General features: G+C 46.8%; 1 protein-coding gene across 1 annotated transcript in view; it reads left to right on the plus strand.

Annotated features, from left to right (window-relative positions):
• Positions 1-984: 984 nt before the first annotated feature.
• Positions 985-19996, plus strand: part of MAST1 (microtubule associated serine/threonine kinase 1) — a 419095-nt gene continuing 400083 nt past the window's right edge. The window contains exon 1 of the mRNA XM_078689234.1: positions 985-1023. Within this exon, the coding sequence (XP_078545360.1) occupies positions 985-1023 (39 nt within the window). The remainder of the gene's footprint in view (positions 1024-19996) is intronic.

Below are 19996 nucleotides of genomic sequence, written 5' to 3' on the forward strand. Positions count from 1 at the left end.
TTTCATATGATGTAGCCAAGTGGTCTATACAACGTCAAGGATCTAGAGAAAAGCCTGCCCGGTCCTTGATCTCCACCTCTTGCTGTATCACCTACTCATTGTCTCTCCGTGCCATCCTCTCCCTGTGTGTCCCTTTGGGTGTCTGTCTCACGGTATCTCTCTTTACATGTTCCTCTATGTATCCCAGCTCTTTTGTACCTTCACATCTGCCCGCATCTCTGTGTGTCTCTGTGGCTGTGTGACCCTTGTTATATCCACGACTGCCCATAACTCTCTCGCCTTCTTTTCTCCATCTCCCTGTCCTTTATCCATGGCCATCTCCCTCTCTGTGTATCCTTGTCCCAGTATATCCTGACCCCCTTCCTTTACGTGTTGTTCTATGTACCTACACCGGTTGTATCTCAAACTCTTTGTATCCCTATCTCATGTTATCATCTCCCTCACTCTGCATCTCTTTATCACGACACGGCTTCATCTCCTCACCATTAAAGTCTCTCTTTAGCTCTTTTTTAGTATCTCTCAGCTCAGCTGTATCTGCTGTCTGCGATCTGAAGCTCCAGTGCTTAGTTCCCTTAGTATCTCTTCATCTGCCTGTATCTTTTCACTCCCTTCTTCTTTCTCTCCCTGCTTCTCTCTGGCTCTCTTTATCTCCTTTTCTCCCATCTTGAGCTCCATCGTTCTAGCTCTCCGTCTGTTTACATCTTTCTCTTTCACCTCTACAACTCCCTCGCGTTAGTTCCCTCTCTGTATCACTCCGTCTGTACCTTCCTCCTCTCCTCGGTGTCGCTCCATCTGTCTGCATCGCCCTCTGTTTTCGCTCAAGCTCCCTCCCTTTAGCTCCCTCTCTGCATCCCTCCATCTGCCTGTATCGTCCTCTCCTCCTCCTCCCCTCTGTATCACCCGCCCCTCCCTCCCTCCTCCTCCCTGCTCTCGGAGCCGCTCGCCGGGGGCTCTCTCCGCCTCACCTCATCGCTGCCGTGTGCCATGGATGATTCGGGCATCATCAGACGCAGGCGGCTACAGGTAAGGACGCCGCGCCCCTCCCGGCCACACCCTGTGCCCCGCGCCCTCCATGCTGCCCTGGGTGTGTGTGCCCCCGCTCCTGGCCCCCCCGCGACCCCCGGATCACACGGCTTGGCCGCTCCCCGCTCTCCCGCTCCGTGTCTTTGTATCTCACCGCGAGCATCCATGTCCGGGGCCGCCCTGCGCCCCGGTGCCAGGGGCGGGCGGGCGCAGGGCGGGGACAGGACCCCCTGGAGCGGCAGGGTCTGCGCGCCCGGGAATCTACCGACCCCTCCCCTGCACAGAAACACCGCAGATGGAAGCATGCCACAGGGGAGGGCGCGTGTGTTATTACCGGTGTGGCCCATGCACAAAGCAGCGGGCGTGGAAGGCGAGCTGCGGGGGTGCACGGTCCGAGGTGATGCCAGCTTCGGGGTGCAGGAATAGCGGGGGGGGTGCAAAATAGAGCAGTGCTGGCCTCGGGGTGGAATGATACCCGGCTGTGCACAATACAGGAAGAGGACAGCCCTAGGGTACACTGTAGCAGGGTGTGCACAAAACTGATGCCAGCTTCGGGGTGCCCTTACTATGAGCAGCATACGATGAACCCAGCCTAGGGGTGCACTATTCGCAGGGGTCACAATACCGGCTGTAGACAGCCTTGGGGCACGATAACACTGGGGTATGCGCACAACAGGCTGATGGTAATATAACAAGTGCCTCACCTATGGTGCACAGAACTGCCTGGGGGTGCATAAAGAGAACAATGCGGTATTAGAATACAAAAACACCAGGGTGTGAGCAATACAAGATGAAACCCGCCTGTGGCACAATAATACCAGTGTGCGGGCTATACATAACGATATCAGCCTCAGGTATAATAATACCAGTGTGTGTGCAACATAGGATGATAACAGCCTCAGGTATAATAATACCAGTGTGTGCAACACAGGGTGATGTCAACCTAAGGTATAATAATACCAGTGTGCGGGCTATACATAACGATATCAGCCTCAGGAATAATAATACCAGTGTGTGTGCAACATAGGATGATACCAGCCTCAGGTATAATAATACCAGTGTGTGCAACACAGGGTGATGTCAACCTAAGGTATAATAATACCAGTGTGTGGGCTATACAGAATGATACCCGCCGCAGGTATAATAATACCAGTGGGTATGCAATACAGGATGATACCAGCCTCAGGTATAATAATACCAGTATGTGCAACACAGGGTGATGTCAATCTAAGGTATAATAATACCAGTGTGTGGGCTATACAGAATGATATCAGCCTCAGGTATAATAATACCAGTGTGTGTGCAACATAGGATGATAACAGCCTCAGGTATAATAATACCAGTGTGTGCAACACAGGGTGATGTCAACCTAAGGTATAATAATACCAGTGTGCGGGCTATACATAACGATATCAGCCTCAGGTATAATAATACCAGTGTGTGTGCAACATAGGATGATAACAGCCTCAGGTATAATAATACCAGTGTGTGCAACACAGGGTGATGTCAACCTAAGGTATAATAATACCAGTGTGCGGGCTATACATAACGATATCAGCCTCAGGAATAATAATACCAGTGTGTGTGCAACATAGGATGATACCAGCCTCAGGTATAATAATACCACTGTGTGCAACACAGGGTGATGTCAACCTAAGGTATAATAATACCAGTGTGTGGGCTATACAGAATGATACCCGTCGCAGGTATAATAATACCAGTGGGTATGCAATACAGGATGATACCAGCCTCAGGTATAATAATACCAGTATGTGCAACACAGGGTGATGTCAATCTAAGGTATAATAATACCAGTGTGTGGGCTATACAGAATGATACCCGCCGCAGGTATAATAATACCAGTGGGTATGCAATACAGGATGATACCAGCCTCAGGTATAATAATACCAGTATGTGCAACACAGGGTGATGTCAATCTAAGGTATAATAATACCAGTGTGTGGGCTATACAGAATGATACCCGCCGCAGGTATAATAATACCAGTGGGTATGCAATACAGGATGATACCAGCCTTGGGTATAATAACACAAGTGCGTGTGAAGCACAGGAGGATGGCAGCCTCAGGTATAATAATACCAGTGTGCGTGCAACACCGCATGATACCAGCCTCAGGTATAATAATACCAGTGTGTGTGCAACATAGGATGATACCAGCCTCAGGTATAATAATACCAGTGTGCGTGCAACACAGGGTGATACAAACCTCAGGTATAATAATACCAGTGTGTATGGAAAACAGGAGGATGCCAACCTCAGGTATAATAAAACCAGTGTGTGTGCAACACAGCATGATATCAGCCTCAGTTATAATAATACCAGTGTGTATGCAACACAGGAGGATGCCAACTTCAGGTATAATAAAACCAGTGTGTGTGTAACACAGCATGATACCAGCCTCCGTTATAATAATACCAATGTGGGTGCAATACAGGATGATACCAGCCTTAGGTATAATAATACCAGTGTGTGTGAAGCACAGGATGATACCAGATTCAGGTATAATAATACTAGTGTGTGTACAACACAGGATTATACCAGTTTCAGGTATAATCATACCTGTGTGTGCAACACAGGGTGATGTCAACCTAAGGTATAATAATACCAGTGTGTGGGCTATACAGAATGATACCAGCCGCAGGTATAATAATACCAGTGGGTATGCAATACAGGATGATACCAGCCTTGGGTATAATAACACAAGTGCGTGTGAAGCACAGGATGATGGCAGCCTCAGGTATAATAATACCAGTGTGCGTGCAACACAGCATGATACCAGCCTCAGGTATAATAATACCAGTGTGTGTGCAACATAGGATGATACCAGCCTCAGGTATAATAATACCAGTGTGCGTGCAACACAGGGTGATACAAACCTCAGGTATAATAATACCAATGTGTATGCAACACAGGAGGATGCCAACCTCAGGTATAATAAAACCAGTGTGTGTGTGCAACACAGCATGATACCAGCCTCAGGTATAATAATACCAATGTGTGTGCAATACAGGATGATACCAGCCTTAGGTATAATAATACCAGTGTGTGTGAAGCACAGGATGATACCAGATTCAGGTATAATAATACTTGTGTGTGTACAACACAGGATGATACCAGTTTCAGGTATAATCATACCTGTGTGTGTGCAACACAGGATGATACTATATTCAGGTATAATCATACCTGTGTGTGTGTGCAACACAGGATGATACCATAGTCAGCTAAAATAATACATGTTTGTGGGCTATACAGAATGGTTACAGCCTCAGGTATAACACTACCAGTCTGTGTGTGCAATACTGGATAATACCGATACAAAAGGGGATGATGGACGGAGTGTTTGAGCAAATCAAACACTCACCCCCAGTCAACTGATCTGGGTTTAATCCACCACCATTCTTTAGTTCACTCAGCCACCCCAGTTCAGACATGGCTATATGCAAATCAGTCTACCCTGTGCCTCATGGGAACAGTACAGCCCGAACTGCCAAGCCATGTCTTCCCTGGACCGGAAACAAGCATCCTGGGACCGGTTTCGGATTCATAATCCTCATCAGCCAGGCTATCTTGAATCCAGTGGCCAAGTGAACAAGGGACTCACGTCTGAGCATACCCTGCCACACTTAGGGCGAACAAAGCGATACAAAAGGGGATGATGGACGGAGCGTTTGAACAAATCAAACACTCACCCCCAGTCAACTGATCTGGGTTTAATCCATCACCATTCTTTAGTTCACTCAGCCACCCCAGTTCAGAAATGGCTATATGCAAATCAGTCTGACCCTGTGCCTAATGGGAACAGTACAGCCCGAACCAGCCTCAGGTATAACAACAACAGTGTGTGTGTAATACAGGACCATACCAACTTCGGATTGCCATTATTCCATGGTGTGAACAATACAGGATAGTGTCAGCCTCTAGGCATGTTGTGCACAAACCAATACTTAACAATGGCAGCCTGGGGTACAAAACTTCAAGGCTGCTCATGCACAGAAGAGCGCCGGCCTTTGATTCCAATGTAACCTGGCTGTGCACAATACATGTGGGATAAAATACCATGCACCGTACATTATACAGAAATTGCAAGTCACTGAGAGAAGTTCTGCGACCTTATAGAGGAAGGTATTTTATTCCTTATAATACGTGATCACTCTGTCACCCTGCTTACAAACTGCTGAAGCTTATCTGCAGTGCAAGAGTGTGGGTAGAGGAGTAGGCAGCTAGACATTTTAATATGCAAACAAGCCATCTCGCCTTTAGGCTGTGCAGGGGTTAGTGCGAGAGGGTGACGAGGTATCAGAGCACTTCCTTCTGGGAAGCTATGGACAGTTTGTTAGCAGAGCCTGTTAGGTTTCAACACTCTGTCGTAATGACTGTACGGGAGCGCTTGTTACTGCAGTGGGGTTTACCAATGCAAAACTAGTTTGGGAGCAGAGAGAGGGTGGTTGTAGGTATGGTTGTTGATACCTTATTTCTAAGCATTCTTCATCCAAGGAGGCCCACCTCGCTCAACGGCAAGCTCTCTACTGCTTCCACATTTAATTAATCAGGCTTCTCCTAGATGCCACATATCCTTTTATTTCTCCCTACAAAAGGAATACCCGACCTGAGTAGTTTTTAGTATCCAAGCTGAAAAGATTACTTCCGGGGGAGATATGATGTAAGGTATACCGAATGTCATCTGAGTTTGAAAGAACCTGCACATTTACCCATTACCAGGGTCACTGACATTATGCGGCAAAGGAGGACCAAATTATGTGACAGGGTCGACTGAATGCTAAAATACGGAAAGGCAAATTATCCGGAATAGTGCCATACTTCGTGGCAATATTATTTCACATTTTGTCACTTTAAGAAAAATGAATACTGATTAGAACTCTTCCTCACTAGTACCAAAACCAGAGGCGGCCTTTGAAAGCGCTATAAAGTGACATTTTTTTTGTAACTAGATTTTTTGGGGGGGATGCCTATATGACGGGGAATGCATTTATTTATTAACTATTCTACTAAAAATACAAAATGCTGCAGTCAAACTGCAGTTTGGCAATCATTTTGTATTAGGGTGAGGTTAGTGAATTCCTGCTGTTTAAGTGTAAAAGGGTGTGCAGCATTTATTTATAGGGGTTTATGTAGTAGTTGTAGCTTATGTGTGGTGGCAAAGGTCATTCAGAGGTCAGAGGTTTGTTGTGTGCTGAGAGGCAGGCAGTGTGAAATGAGAGTGAACTGGATGATTGGATATGTGATGGATGCATGAGGAGCTGGTGATAAAGAATAGAACAGACATATGTATGGTAAGCCTGGACCTAGGGTGACTGTACGGTCAAAACAAAAACATTTCTACTGTCCAGTGTGTGAAGGGGCGTTGAAGGTGAGCTTGCAGTGGAAATAGTAGGGCTCCTTCGGATTCTCGGAGGCTTCATAGCAGACTGGAGCATAGCCCTAAACTAGGGTGATAATTAGGGTGACTAGATTTGGAAAGCCAAAAACCGGGACATTTCTGAAAAATAAAAAAAAGGACTAAATTCAACATCATCCGAGAGGCACAGATGACTGCGCTCATCAATATAGAAACACAGACGGGGCACTCGGGGAATAAATACAAAGTCCATTTTTAGACATGTTATTTAAATAGCTTTCAGGGGCGGCCTTAGGCATGTGCAAGCTGTGCACCTGCATAGGACCGCCAAACCCCAGGAGCCGCCACGCCAATATATATCCTTAATATAATAATCCTCTGAGGATGGATACATATTTGCGTGGCGGTCCCTGGCAGGGATTTGGCAGCCTCCAGCTCTGTTCCACTTCCAAACACCCTGAACCCCCCCTCTTCACTGGCCTCCGCGCCTGCATTCCTCCTAGTTCCTGATTGGCTTCTTTTTTTCCCTACCCACTGCTGGCCCGCTGGTACAGGCGTATATAAGCCACGGCCACCGCCATCCTTTCATTCCCTGTTACTCTAGCATCTATAACCTCCTCCTCCTAAATGTTATCGTTCTGAGACAAATTCGGAAGGGTAGGAGCGGCCGCAGGTACTAGTCATCTAACGCCTTTTTTGGACGTTTTATTAAAACACCTTCCTGAGCTCCGGGGGGCTTTGCCCCGCTCGGATCCCCTCTTCCAACCGGGGCCCCCTACCTACGCTCCCTGCCCAGGGCCGCCATGAGCCTAGAGCCGCCCCTGTAGCTTTCTAATAAGGGCTGCTAACTAGTGCTGCTTTGTAACACATACAAAACGTCCCTCCACTGTTTGCAATCAACTGTCAATTAAAATTGCCAAAATCTGCTGGGACAGCTCGCGAAGAACTGGGAATGTCCCGGCAAATCCAGGACACCTGGTCACCCCAGTGATAATTGAACTCATTACAACCCCAATGTTCCTCCTTCATTATTGCCTAGCAATCTATTCTGTAAAGTGCTTGTCCAGTTCCAACGCAGCTTCTTGGCGGTGTTAGCAGATGCTTATTGTTACCGAGGTCAATGGTGCTCATTATATCTACCTCAGGAGATTAAACGCCGCATGGTCCAAAGGGTTTGAACTCATCAACACACAGTTGGCCACATAGCCCTACTGTGAATGCACTGGTTGATATAGTGCCTGGGGATGCTCTCCCATGTCATGGACTTGCCAAAGCTATAATAAACTCATGCAGCAAAGAGACTGCCACCTTCCATTAGGCGCATATTGAAGTACCTGGCTGCTTAGCTGGTTCTGGTGAGTGTTGCAGTGACTCGGACTGTTGATGTGTGTTTGGGAGCAAATGATGAATGAACGCATGTTTTTTCATTTTATTAGACACATATCTGACTTGTATGTCTAATTTTATAGAGAAGGGCAGAACATTGATTCTTGGTGACAATAAGAGATTGTAAAACATTTGTTTTTATTTTCATGGTTTTGGAATGTCACTGGCTTTAGTCTCTTCCTTATGTCTGTTGGGCTTTTACAGGAGTTATTTTGGTGGCCATCTTTTCACAGACTAACTGGTGAAGATGTTAGCGGGGTGTGTTCTTGAGCCATAGGCCTAGAGAGTGCTTAATTGGTTAAAATATTAACAGTGGTGGCCCGAAGTGTTTATTAGGAGCCTGCTGCCAGTGCTCCAGAGTGCCACTGTTGATGAGTACAAGGCTGCCTGGCCTTCATTCCACATCCTGCATCTTTCTTCCAGAACCGTACACTTCCTGCCTGTCTCACTCGTGCAGGTTCCTTTTCATCCGCCACTAGTGTGTCTTCCTGTGTGCCATTAGTTTGAATGAAGTGCAGTATACAACGCAAATTCAGACACATCAATCTGTCTAGGATTATTTCAAGGCTAAATGTGCTCTCAAATAATAGTTGTCTTGGATTTTGACAATATTCAGATCCACACTTGGGGCCAGATGTAGGTAGCCAAATACCGGTCGGTAACGGCCGAAATTCGGTAATTTCGGCCGCTACCGACCGGTATTTGGAAAATAAGATGTAGGTGGGCATTTTACCGCATTGGTAATTTATCGAATCGGTATTTTAAGGAATCGGTAAATTACCGATTCCTTAAAATACCGAATCGGTAAATTACCGATTTTGCTATGTAGGGAGCACTTAAATTAGTGCTTTTCCCCTTTTAGGATTCGTTATTTACCACCAACTACAAGTTGGTGGTAAATAATGAAAACCTTGGAAAACAGATTTTTTTTGCTTTTCCAACAGTGCCATGTTGCAGGCATACATGCCCTTAGGGCATGTATGTCTGCAACATGTGCACCCATACACAATTGAGGGGTGGAACAGGGTGTCAAAGTGACACCCTGCCACTCTTCAATGTTTCCCCCAATTACCGAATCGGTATTTACCGATTCGGTAATTGCCATTCATTCCTTTGGGTCTCCAGGCCCATAGGAATGAATGGCAATTACCGAATCGGTAAATACTGATTCGGTAATTACCGAAACTTACCGTTTCGGTAATTTTTTTGGTAAAATTACCTACAACCCATTTGCCTGTTCTTAAATACCGAATCGGTATGATTCGGTATTGAAGAATCGGTAATCTGGGATTACCTACATCTGGCCCTTGATGCTTATAGTTGGTTTGAGCTTGATAAAGTGAAGTCATGCAGTATCCCTGATATTCTGGAATATACCAGCTAGAGTAAATTTGTGGATGAACCATTGACTTTTGTGTTAAGTATAGACCAAGATTTAAAAAAAACTTTTTTATTATTTTCTGTTTGAGTTAACAACATTTAACTACAACCCCCCCCCCCCCCCCCTGCGACCCAGGAGTGCTCACATTTCCAATTGACAAACATGTTCTTTGATTTAAGATGTAAAGCTCAAGCAGGCATACTCGGCCAGCTATAGCAAGAAGTTAGACCGTAATGAACTGTGTCCAAGCAAATGCTCAACCGAGGAGGGGTGCAGGGGGTTCGGGCACACAGATAGCCTAAGACTTTACTGACCATCCCTGGTAGGTCAGCCATTGTCCCTGAAGTCTCTCCATGAGCCCCAAACCTTCCGAGGCTCCTGATGGCAGCCACTAGCCTCGTATACTGTTTTCTCAGCCAGCATACACCAGTCCATATTACACATCCATTGCTGTAGCAGTGGTGACGTCGCGCTATCCCATTGTTGGACTACATCTCTGTGGGCCACTGTTAATGCAATATTGCTAAGCAGCAGGATATATTTTGGTAGTGTCTAATCTCCCACAAGTAAATTACCCGGGCCTTCTGGACCAGTTTGGTGGTCAGAACCTTTGATAGGTGGTGCCTAATGCCCGACCAGCCAGAAACCGGTCCCAGAATACTTGTTTTGGGTCCAGAGAAGACATGGCTAAGCAGTTCGGCTGGACTGTTCTCATGGGGCACAGGGTCAGACTGATTTGCATATGGCCATGTCTGAACTGGGGTGGCTGAGTGAGCTAAAGAAAGATGATGGATTAAACCCAGATCAGTTGACTGGGGGTGAGTGCTTGCAATGTTCAACACTCCGTCCATCATCCCCTTTGGTTTTGCTAAAGGACACACAGGCAGAGGGAACCCGGTTAATGAATTCTCAATGCGCAGAGTAAAAAAAACAGTAGTCCAGTCAGATGGAACATGCCGGGGACCACACCAAAAGTGGTGAAATTCCTCACACTGCACATCACTTGATTCCATTTTGACAGAAAGAGTTGTGAATGCACACTCCCAGTTGCTGGTTGTTGTAAGATCAGTACCTTGTGTGAAGGGCAAAAAAATCTTGATATTTCTCAAAAATGTACATCTTGGACATCGTGATGCTTTTCATTGAGTTCAGGCGACTGCTGGGAAAATGGGAAATCTTGTTGTTGGTGCGTATGAATGGACCAAGGAGATAACACAGGATTGTGTAAATTAATTCCCTACATTATGGCAGAAACAAAATCTTTGACGACTGTATATTGAACGACTTAATCTCGATGATGCTGGAGAATAAAATACCCCCTGAGAAATCAGGCCAATCTCAGGACTTCAGTACTTTGGAAACTGGTTTTGCCCCCATATATAACTCAAAGGTCCCCGAAGTATGAAGCAATAGGGTTTTAAAAATATTTACGTAAATTTCCAGACTGTGTAAACCTGAAACCATTTACCATTGAGGATAGGCACCATGAAAGGACATTTAATTCATGTTTGGAGCAGTTTGGGACACTTACTCATAGAACGGCGGTTCCAGGCTCCAGTGACGAGGCTTCGTAGTGCACCAGCGCACTTTACAGCAGCGCACGAGTTTAGGAGCCCACTCCTTGCCGCACCCGCTCCGCGGGTGCCGCTGCGTTGGTGGACACTGGTGGTGGACGCATCAGGGAGGAGCATATCAGGACTCAGGACTCAGGCGGTAAGGGGCGCGAGGAACCAGCGGGGCTGCGAGCGTGCAGGGACTTCATTTCCCAGAAGTCCCTGCGAGACCGACGGAGAGCTTCCGGTCCGCTCTCCCTGCTGGCCCGCCCCCCGCCCACCAAGGGTCTTAAAAAGTGTTCTTGTCTCCCCAACCTGCGGGACACTTACTCATAGAACGGCGGTTCCAGGCTCCAGTGACGAGGCTTCGTAGTGCACCAGCGCACTTTACAGCAGCGCACGAGTTTAGGAGCCCACTCCTTGCCGCACCCGCTCCGCGGGTGCCGCTGCGTTGGTGGACACTGGTGGTGGACGCATCAGGGAGGAGCATATCAGGACTCAGGACTCAGGCGGTAAGGGGCGCGAGGAACCAGCGGGGCTGCGAGCGTGCAGGGACTTCATTTCCCAGAAGTCCCTGCGAGACCGACGGAGAGCTTCCGGTCCGCTCTCCCTGCTGGCCCGCCCCTCGCCCCTTTTCGCCCCTTACTTAACAACACTGCACTCCCGCAGCGCGGGATGCAGCCCGGGCGAAGACAGGGCAAAGACCGGGCCGTTTGAGGCCGTTCGAGGTCTGAGCGGTCTGGTCTGGGCCCCCCCTCTTCCGCCCTCCTCCCGTAATCCGGGATTAGTGTCTGCCTATTTTTTGTTGCCTCGGTTGCTAGCTATTGTTAGTTCAAATGTGTACCCGTGTAACTCGTAATAGGGCGGCCAAGGGAGGGCCGGCCCAAAATGGGCCTATGGACGATTTCATCACACGGACAAACAATGCCATAGACCAAGAAATCAATAAATTGCAAACTAGAGTGTCGCTCGATCTGGAAGCTGCTAGGAAGCTGTCACTCGAATTTGCTACCCGTAAGAAATCTTCCCTTGGTCACATAGCCTCTGCTATTACCCCTAATCGTGCCCGTAATTCTGAGGGAGTTTTGACGTTGGTTGATGTTCATGATATCCCTGCTTCGTTCATCCCCCCCACACCTTTGTGTTCACTCGCTTTGCCTGAGGGCCTGCCCATTACTGTGGGTAGCCCTCCTGCTCCTCCCATTTCAACTTCACAATCCTTTGATATTTCTCTTGCTTCCACTTCATACGGTGGACTTGATAGTATTCCGGCAAATCCAAATAAGAGAAAGCGTTCCCCCAGTGCAACTCCCTCACGGAAAAAGACGACAACTCAGGGGGGTAACGTGTCCATTGTTGACAACATATTAGCTGATGGTAGCCCTGATACGCCCTATTCTTCCCCACTGGCTTTTTGTGGCGATAATAATGTGGGGAAAGCCCCTGTGGTAACTGGAAGCACTCTAATAACTGAGAGAATAGACCCGGGCTGGAATAACCAAGAAGGGAGGGAGAGGGAATTCATAGGAGTGGTTTGGGACTCCCTAAAAAATCTTCTATCTCCCTTGGATTTAAGGCTCTCTCGAATAGAGAACAACCTCCTCGAGATGGAGAAAAGCATTATTGCTTTGGCCACCCTTGGCCTGAGAGGCCTTGAACGCCAGGGTTTGATAGATAGCAATATGGTTCCCCAGGTTCCTATCCCACCTCCTACAGCTATCCCTGATTTGCCACCTAATCCTATTGTGCCTTGTCCTACCCAGCCCATTCCTAAACCTCGCACTAGGAGAGTTATTACTGCAAACCCGCCCCCCCAGCCTAGGGCTAATACCTCAAATGCTCCAACCATACAACCACATATTCGCACCAAGTCGGCTGCCCCGAGAGCACAGAATTTCGTTAGCTCTAGCTCCCGCCCTGCCCAGGCCTCTCAGAATAAATTTCCCACTCGTTCTTCTGGGGGTCCTTCCATCAGGAGTAATTTCCGAGGAGGATATATTGATCTTCCTCCTGAAGCCAATGACTATGTGGTGGTTTTGACGGGTGTTCCGGAAATAGAGAATGGCCATCACGAACACCAGCATTCCCTACATAACAAGGTTATGCATTGGCTCAATACCTACAGACCTATTCCCAATGGTAGGAGGAGCAGAGTCACAATGGTACGTCGAGTTCCGTGGGTGGGAACCACAAGGAAATCGACCCCCGGTGACTGTGTAGTCGTAACCTTTGATGATGTCCTTACGGCCAATCATATCTGTTCTTGGGGGAGTCAAGATGGGGGCTCCTCCATTGCCCCGAGGCTTTTGTCATTTTTCTATCCACCCCGTGCTCCATGCCCACAGGGGGGTAATTGGTCTATGGTCCCCCAACAGCCCAGTTGGGGGTACCCTTCTAAGGTGCATAATCCAAATAGAGGTTGGTTTGGTATAACAACTTCAAATAGGTTTGGCAGCCTTGAGGATGTCGACTGACTCCTAACGTCCCCAGCACCAGTATTACTAATTAAATCCAATGCCTTTTCACTGGAAGCTGGGAGCTCCCCTCTGCTGACTACCTTGGGCGTGTCTAGTACTGCCCCTTCGATCCAGCCTTTAACCCAGGTCTCTTCCTCACAGGACCTGGCGCACCTTTCCACACCTGACTGCACCACCAGTATTCCCTCAGTTACAAGCATGATACCCCCTGATTTCTCGCCATCTGTAGCTCCTCTCCAGCCTTTCCGGCTTGGTGGCATTTACGCTGCTTCCCCAGCTTCTGCGCCCCAGTCTGGCGAAATCTCGGCAAATATTTCCCAGCTTAAGATCCTAAGCTGGAATGTGGCAGGGCTTGCCCGGAACTTCGACAAACCAGACTGGAATTCCTTTATGGAGCCTTTCGGGATCTGCCTCCTACAAGAAACCTGGTGCTTGGAGCCGTTGCACAGGGTTGGTTTCACGACCTACTCTGTGCCGGCCTCCAGGTCCAAAGGCAGGAAAGGCCGCCCTTCTGGTGGCCTTCTTATCTGGGTCAGTATATCTCTGGGGCTTATTGTAAAACACATAAATACCCAATCCCCAGATCTTTTGAGACTCACTATCCAATGTCCGGGGGGCAAGACTCTAGAACTTTTCAACCTGTATCTCAGGGGGGTCAGGGCAGGGAACTCCTCCCCCCTGTCCTCAACTGGAGTTGAAGAGGAGCTTACTGGCTGTAACAACGACTCCCTTACTGTATTGGCCGGGGATTTTAATTGCTGTTTCGAACCTCTGGCCAGTGATGACATTCTGGACACATGGGAGGATGATGTCAAGAGAGGCATCCCTCTGCTTGCCCTTGATCCCATCAAGAAATGGACACAGAATGCCATTGATATCAACGCTCTCTGCTTGGAATATGCCCTTAGAGCCACAAATGGCCGTTCCAAGTCAGATGCTGGGGGTGCGCACACATTCAATAGGGTTGGCCACACCTCCAGAATTGATTATATATTGCTAAATTACAATCTGTGGGAATACCTCCTTGATATGGATGTCCAACAAACCACGGATAGTGACCATAATCCCTTGGTCCTATCACTTGCTCACCCGTGGGAGACAGGGGACTCAGTATCACCCCGTCCCATTTGGAAATCATCCCATGAAGTTGTCCCATCTAATTGCGGGAGGCGCCTGAAATGGGCTAAGGTTGCTTCTGACGAATCAAGAATGGCTCAAGCAAAGTCCATAATGATGGAAGCAAATTGTGTTGTGGGTGCGCTGGATTCCGATACTCCCATTCTTGTGACATTTACGGAGACCATTGCATCGCTTAGCAATCTGTTCTTGGTTCCTCAGGGGATAGGCAGGGCCAAGCGGAGAACTGTGACTAGGGGTAGAGACCAATGGTACTCCCCCGCCTGCCGCCTGGCAAAAAGTGATCTTATCCTGGCGGTTAGTACGAAAGATCCGGCTTTGATCTCACTAGCTAGGAAAAAATATAAAAAGACCCAAGCTGTGGCAAGGGACACGCATGAGACCAATTTCTGGAGCGAACTAATGGAGGCTGGCTCCAGAAAGGATTCAAAGGCTTTCTGGGCCCTGCTTAGAGGCAGGGATAGGCCTGTCGATTCACTCCTAACATGTAACATCACAGGGGATGTCTGGCTGACCCATTTTTCAAAACTTTACTCTAACTCCTTGGGGGCCTTGGGTCCAAGTAGGGGTCCTAGTTATATAGTACCAGACAACAGCCCTCACTTGGACCCCATTTTTTCAGCTAGGGAGGTTGAAATAGCAATTAGGTGTATCGTGCCCAATAAGGCGGCAGGCCCAGATGGAGTCCCCGGCGATTTGCTTCGGAGTAATGTAGAGGTGTGGAGCTCATTTATTGCCAAACTCCTGAATGAGGCCCTGGAGGGCGGCGGCTTCCTGGATTCTTGGAGGGGTGCGGAAGTCGTCCCCATTTTTAAAAAAGGCTGCAGGGACGACCCTGCCAACTACCGACCTATAAGTCTGCTTGATTCCACCCAGAAGGTAGCAGGGAAGGTAGTTTTGGGGAGGATTCTACAGTGGGCTGAGGAAATGCAGGTTTTGTCTGACTTTCAGGCCGGTTTCAGATCCGGAACTGGCACGATTGAGCAGACATTCCGTTTCCTAATGCTTTATTGGAAAGTGGTCAAACTAGGCAAGGGCAGTCTGTACCTCGCTTTTATTGATTTGCGGACTGCCTTTGACCTAGTCCCACGCAACCAATTGTGGGCTGTACTTGAGGGTATGGGTATGCCCGCGTATTTGTTGGCTTTAACCATCAAATTCCATGAAAGCAATTTCGCCCAAATCAGATGGGGTATGCAGGGCCAAAAGACCTCTTGCATTCCTGTAGACAGGGGTGTCCGTCAGGGGTGCGTGCTAGCCCCCACTCTGTTTTCATTATATCTAAACGGAGTGGTGGAGCACCTCCTCCAACTACCAGCAGATGCTCCCTCCCTGGCGGGCAGGAAGATACCAACACTCCTGTTTGCAGACGATACCCTGTTGATTTCGAAATCCCCGATGGGCCTCCAAACCCTGCTAACGAGGTTCCAGGGCTTTTGTGACGCCAGGGGCTTGGCTATCAACATCAGTAAAACCAAGTTCCTGGTGTTGAATCCCCCGAGGAAGACAGTCCACCCGCCATCTCTGGACTCAGTACCATTAGAAAGGGTTAGGGAATTTGATTACTTAGGAATCCGACTCTGTGACTCCATGAGTTGGAAGGCGCACCACCAAAAAATCACCTTGAAACATAGGAGGGTTACGGGCGCCCTACTAAAAGAACACCGTGCCTCATCCCTAAAACCTATCGGGGTGATATTAGATATTTATAAGGCAAAAGCTGTGAGTGCGGCACTGTATGGGGCTGAGTTATGGGGTACCCAGAAATTTGACACTCTATTCCATCTTGAGAACAAGTTTCACAAAGATCTAATGAGGCTCCCCCATAGCTCTCCCACTCTCCCTCTACTGCTTGATACAGGAACACGATCCATATCCGACCAGGCCAAGCTACGTCCCCTTCTTTTGTGGGCCCGCATATGGAATGTCCCTGAACTCTCAAGTTATGCGGATGCACTAAGCGATCTTCTCTCAACCCCGGGTTGGTGTAAGATCGGTTGGCTCCGGGAAGTAAAGCGCCTTCTTTGCGAATTAGGCCTGGATGACGCTTGGGCCAATAGATCTTCACCACCCAAACAGTTTTTAAAGAAAATATTCTGGTCGTGGGTGGACAATGAGAGAACGAACCACTCCAATTTGTGTAGATCTGCTGTGGAGTTTTTGGTTACCAAATGCCGTCCCTTCAGAGAACCCTACCTTGATGTGATCTTGAACCCAGCAGACAGGGCGTTGTATTTCAAATTCAGGGTTGGGGTTCTGCCTTTAGGCACAAGGACAGCCAATTGGAAACCACCTTGGCAAACCATAGCAACCTGCCCTTTTTGTGCGAATAGGGATGAATCCATTCCCCATCTGTTGTTCGATTGTCCAGCTTATGCTGCTCCTCGTCGCAGATGGTTGAAACCGCTCTGTTCGAGGCTGGGCACGCGGTCACACTTGGAGGCCCTACAGTTGCTAAGATCAGACCCTCACCCACTGCTTGCCTGTGGCCTGGCAAAATTCCTGGGGTGGGCTTGGAGGATAAGATCCGCGAGGAGAATGATCCTCCAGTAAAAGGTACCAATCCACACTTCACCGGCCCCGCTGTTTTATTGTTGTGTCCCTCTTTCTTTTTCTTTTAAGGATGATAACTATGTGTTTGTATAAATGCTTTTAGATGGATGTTATTTACTAATGTTGTATATTTTATATTGTCTTTTGAGATCTGTCAGTGTTGATGGCCAAATTGTATAACTGTTCTCATTTTTACATTCGTTTTTTACTGTAAAGCTTTTATGAAATGAAATATTTCGAAATAAAGCTATACAACAACAACATGTTTGCAGCCCAGCTGATTAAATATATTCTAGGCACAATTCTAATTGTTTAGCAGTCTTGCAGAGATGAATTGTCATTTGGAAGAATATCGTATTCGGTTATTTATTGAGAATAAATACTTCAAAAATATACAAAATAACACTTGGAAGAAAAAAACATTGGGATTCCCGATATGTGTTGGCAGCAAATGTTTGCAATTAGTCAGCTGGTATAGCTTGGTGCTACTATTACTGTACAGGAATCACACCTTAATCTTTAAGGCGAGAACCCGTCCGGTGATGCTGACCTGAAAGAGGTTTAATCGTAATACGGGAGTCATCTGGGATACTTTCCTAGCACAGATCTGGCTGGTTAGAGTCCAACTTCTCAGTGGTCCCAGGTTTTGGATTCTTCTCTTATTCTTGTGAACAAAGATTAGAACTTGCCAAAAAACAATGATGCCTAGCTGACCCATGATGAGCAAGTGTCAAATATATGTAGTGCTGACATTGATTTTTTTCACCATAAGGGGAAATTTGAGTTTTTAAAGCCTCCTTCAACAAATTCAGGCTATCCTGACGATAGTGATGTCAAGGCTAGATTGTTCTAACAACATTTCTTTTGGCAGCCCTAAATTTCTACTCAACAAGTTACAAAGACTTAAAATAGCGTCTGCAGGTCTACTTATCTGTTTGAGGTGGAAAGACCCTGTGTCTCCTGCCCTGTGTTGGATGCACTCGCTGGTGATAAAAGTTAACTTTAAGGCGGCCGCCATGATTCAATGGCTTTTCATTGTTAAGGCCTTTTCTTCTAATCTAATTCTCATCTTCCTCGTCAGACTCAGGCAGCTGGTAGAAAAAACTCTAGACTCAGGCAGCCAGTAGAAAAAACTCTAGTTATCCCTAGATCCTGAGAGCATGTTTATCGGCGGTGGCCACCCCCATTTGGAAGTCACTCCCTCATCAAAGGGCTCTAAAAGATCATTTGTCGTTTAGACTTGAATTAAAAACGTTAGTTTTTTCAGCATATGATGGGTGTCTGCATCTATACCATTTAGTTGAAATTGTGTCTGTCATGCCAAGAGGCCACGGTGGTGGCAACCACAGCTCTATAGTAAAATCTTTCCCCTAACATTCTTTAAGGCGAAATAAGCTTTAGTCAATTTTCACTTGACTTCCTTTATGGGGAAAAAATACCTCCAGGCCCACCACAAATGACTCGAAGCTGCATGTTGATAATCCGCCTTAGTGCTACTAAAGAGTCCCCCAATCAAAGCCTCATGTTTCCAGCCAGTTAATACACCCTGCATTGGTGGCTAGATAGGCGGCTCTTGATTCCCCGCTCATGCCACTGTTAGTAACTGCTATAATCTAGAATTGCTTCTACAGCGGTATGAAATATCTTGAGATTGGGTGGAGTACACACGGCTACTGTACTTCTTTGAAAGAGATCCGAAGTGTATAACTAGGAAGGCAGCTTGGAGATGGTTATATTGGGAGTATAGTGTCAATATCTTGCAAAGTCACATTCCTCTGTATATGTGCCTTGAAAGTCTGCTTCAATGACAGTTTAAAACAGTGCAGCACAATACACCATTTTGATTTCAGTGTTCTTGGACCCTGGAATAACGATTCAAAGGCTGATACTTGGGGCAATTGAGTTTCCATGGCCCACAACCTTTCCTTTTAAATGGAGCCCCTCCTAATAGGAATGTAGTGTTGATTCTACATGTCGCCTCAGTTAGAAGCTAAAACCTGCCCTTGAGTACTGGTTTAGGAACGGCAAGAGGAAATACCTGGAGGGCACTGCCACTCAGCAGTTGGAATGAGATATTGAGACTTTTCTAAAGAAGATGGCGGGGTGTCCTAAGAGAGTGTTGTTTTAGAGCATTGCTATTTAGCACAATAAAACTGTCTGATTGAAAGATTTATTTTAACAAACCATAATATGGATTTTAAAGGGTATCTATAAGAGGGAATGAGGTATGTTCAAGGACTTCCTGGCATTGTTTCCTTGTATCTAAGGAAAGAATGAAAACGATAATAGCTGAAACATATGGCCCACATGCATCAATATCGGCTTTTGCGAGTTCTAAATTGCGAAAAATAACGATTCGCAATTTAGAAATCGCAAAAGCCTATGCATGAATATTTTAGCTTTTTTTTTGCAATTCGGTAAAAATCGCTATTTTTACCGAATTGCATCAAAAATGCAATTTTTCAATTGCGAATTTACAATTCCCTTTCATTCCTATGGGCCAAAATGCCCATAGGAATGAATGGGAATTGCGAATTCGCAATTTGAAATAGAAATTCATCAATGCATTTCAAGGGTGGAGAGGGGGGTGCAAATGACCCCCCCCTGCACCCATGAAATGTACTTTTCAGTATAAGTTACAGACACACATGTCCTAAGGACATGTGTGTCTGTAACTTAACAGTTTAAAAAATGCATTTTTGTGCATATTTGAACCATTTCGCAAATTACCACGAGGATGAACTTCGTGGTAATTTGCACTTCCAATTTGTAAAATCGCACATTTTTAAGAAATGATGCATAGCATTTTAGAAATTGCACAATTGCGATTTCTAATGTGCTATCGCAATTTTAGAATTTGCAAAAAAATTGCAATTTCTAAAAATAGCATGATGCATCCCAAACAGCACTTTTGCATTCGCAAACGGCCGATTTTAAGGAATCGCACCGTTTGCGACTCCAAAAATGCTTGATGCATGTGGGCCATAATCCATCAGTAAGTGAGTGATTGTTAGTAGTGAATGAAGACCTCGCCTGCATGAGCTGCTAGATCTGGAATATGGGAAGGGTGGTTGGTAACCGCTCCTTTTTTTCCCGAATGGCTGGGAAGTT

Source organism: Lissotriton helveticus, chromosome 1_1 (assembly GCF_964261635.1).
Source record: "Lissotriton helveticus chromosome 1_1, aLisHel1.1, whole genome shotgun sequence".
In the NCBI taxonomy this organism is placed as follows: Eukaryota; Metazoa; Chordata; class Amphibia; order Caudata; family Salamandridae; genus Lissotriton; species Lissotriton helveticus.